This window comes from Poromitra crassiceps (assembly GCF_964638095.1).
Source record: "Poromitra crassiceps genome assembly, chromosome: 19".
In the NCBI taxonomy this organism is placed as follows: Eukaryota; Metazoa; Chordata; class Actinopteri; order Beryciformes; family Melamphaidae; genus Poromitra; species Poromitra crassiceps.
The window spans coordinates 16,806,999-16,809,498 of NC_139646.1; the positions used below are offsets into that span (position 1 = coordinate 16,806,999).

At 50.2% G+C, this 2,500-nt stretch overlaps 1 protein-coding gene across 1 annotated transcript in view; it reads right to left on the bottom strand.

Annotated features, from left to right (window-relative positions):
• Positions 1-484: 484 nt before the first annotated feature.
• LOC310793775 (axin-2-like) overlaps positions 485-2,500 on the bottom strand; it is a 16,992-nt gene continuing 14,976 nt past the window's right edge. Inside the window, exon 11 of the mRNA XM_083655662.1 lies at positions 485-671. Coding sequence (XP_083511788.1) covers positions 545-671 — 127 coding nt within the window. The 3' untranslated portion in view covers positions 485-544. The remainder of the gene's footprint in view (positions 672-2,500) is intronic.

A 2,500-nucleotide genomic window follows, 5' to 3' on the forward strand; every position in this document is an offset into this window, starting at 1 on the left:
ATGCATGTATGTATATGCACACGTACAGACGTCTTTGTAGCAATGTTAGAGTGTAACGTTAAGAGCAGGTCGGTGGCTCCTCCAGTGCCTGTCAGTCTGTCAGTCCGCTGCACAGGGCCAGTCTCTCGCATCACAAAAACAGTCATCTGCATCTTCAGTGGTTATATTCAAGAAGAGGCGGGGCCTCCCCCCCCACTGGCCTCCAATCACTGTCCTTTTTAAGTCTCTCATGTCATTCCCTTGTGTTTCTAAGGCTGATTGGTTGAGAAAGTCAGGGAGGGGCGGCGCCTCCTCTGGGTTTCGGCATACTTCATTGGCTCGTCTTCCTTCAATCACTCCTCTTGTGCTGGATATATTAACTCTGTTTAGCTTAATATTAAGAGAGAAACAAAAAAACAAGAAAAAGAAAAAGTCCAAAAAGGAGTCCAGAGTGTTTTTGTTCATTTCATCGAGTCTCTTGCTCAAGATTCTTAGCGGAGGTTTGGCATTTTGGTTGGGGGGGGCGGGGGGGGAAGGGCGTTGGTTGCTTGGCAACAAAGTGGCATTAGTCCATCCTCTCCACCTTGCCCAGGACCTTGCCCTCGTACATGGGCAGCACGCTGGCATCCTCCCACACCTCCTCGAACACGGCACCACACTCAAACTCATCGCTGGCCTTCTTGAAGTAGTACCTGGGGCAGAACAACAGAAGAAGGTCTGTGATTAGTAAACGTTGAGCGTAGGTGTTCAAAGAACACAACAAAACCTGACAGAGCGGCACCAGGGAGCGTATCTCATGTATTTTAGCGGCTTTTCACCGCTTTGAGGCACCTACACACTACGTCCATATACACGCTCGCCTCACACACAACTCCCTTTAGTCCAAATCACGCACACACACACACACACACACACACACACACACACTGACAGCCAGAAAGGGATCCTGCTCAAAACAACTTAGTCATAGCCTTCAATGCTATCTATCCCTCCACACTTCAAAGGCAAAGCTTGACTCCACATCACACCACCTCACAAACAGAGCTCAACCCTCCCTTTAAACACTCCCTGTGATAATTCAAGCTGCCAGGAACAGGAACAGCCTGCCTGTGTGTGTGTGTGTGTGTGTGTGTGTGTGTGTGTGTGTGTGTGTGTGTGTGTGTGTGTGTGTGTGTGTGTGTGTGTGTGTGTGTGTGTGTGTGTGTGTGTGTGTGTGTGTGTGTGTGTGTGTGTGTGTGTGTGTGTGTGTGTGTCTCCTCATCCACTTGTTCATCTTGACTGCTGGCCATTCTACAGATGCCTATCTGTCCTGGAAGGTCTTATTAAAGTTGAAGGGTTAATTAAAGGGTGTCTTAAGCCCTCCCCCCTCCTCCTCCCCTCCCTCCCCCCTCCCTCCTCCCCTGGTCTTCTCTGAGTCTCCATGGCTTCTAATTGGGCTGGCTGTCAAATGAAGGGCCCTTCTGTCACACAGGTTGACATTTCAGGTGCCTGGGAGTCTGCCTGTCACTGCACGAGTCCACAGTCCTACACACACACGCTCACACACACACGCACGCACACAGGCGCAAACACACACACACATACACACGCGCACGCACGCACGCACACACACACACACACACACACACACACACACACACTTCGGGCAGCTTTCCGATCGCCAACTGAGAACAGAGGAAGAGAAGGGGCAGGAAGGGGAGAAAGCGGAGCGGAGCTGGGCGAGTGGGTGTGATAGATTGGATACAGGCCGAGCCTGAGGGGTGAAACCCCGGGAGGGGGGAGGGGGACTCAGACAGTCTCCTGGAGGTCACGGGTCACCTAGCTAGCCCACTCCTCTTCCCTCAAACAGAGATAATTCCAGGGTTAGGTTGGTCCCGATGACTGGGAAGTCTCCCGGAGCTCCTAATGATTTCTCCTCTCTACTTGAAACCCAGCAAAAGATCAGCGGGAGGGGATTTAATGATAAGCTTTGTAATGGAAAAATGCCTCATTTGGCCCATGTGTGCCGCGCCGCGCCGCCGAGGAACTCCACAAAAAGGAGGAAAAAAGAAAGAAAAAGAAAAAGCTTTTCTGTGTTTTATGAGCAATCACTCAGCTTAGAGTCGTACAAACAACACATGTAAGAAAAACACACGTACACACACACACACACACACACACACACACACACACACACACACACACACACAGTTTTCTTTTCCATGTTGATTGTAATTAGACGCAAATGAAACGTTTGGCCAAGTTGAGAGAATGTGGAGGGTGCGTTACACAGCTGCAACACTCTCTGTTTGAAATACGCCGTTGTAAAATATTCCACGGGACGGAACGGATGAGTCGAGTGATCGCTTCGTTTTACGATGGTGCATTTCAACAAGCGACTATCGTCGCTCATCGTTACCATCTTCAATATTATAAGCCAAATCAAAGTGCGAGCCTCCTCAATATACTTGCGCCTGTTTTTTTTTTTTTAAAGGGCGGGGGGGGGGGGGGGGGGGGGGGGAAGGCCTACATCCTCACTGAC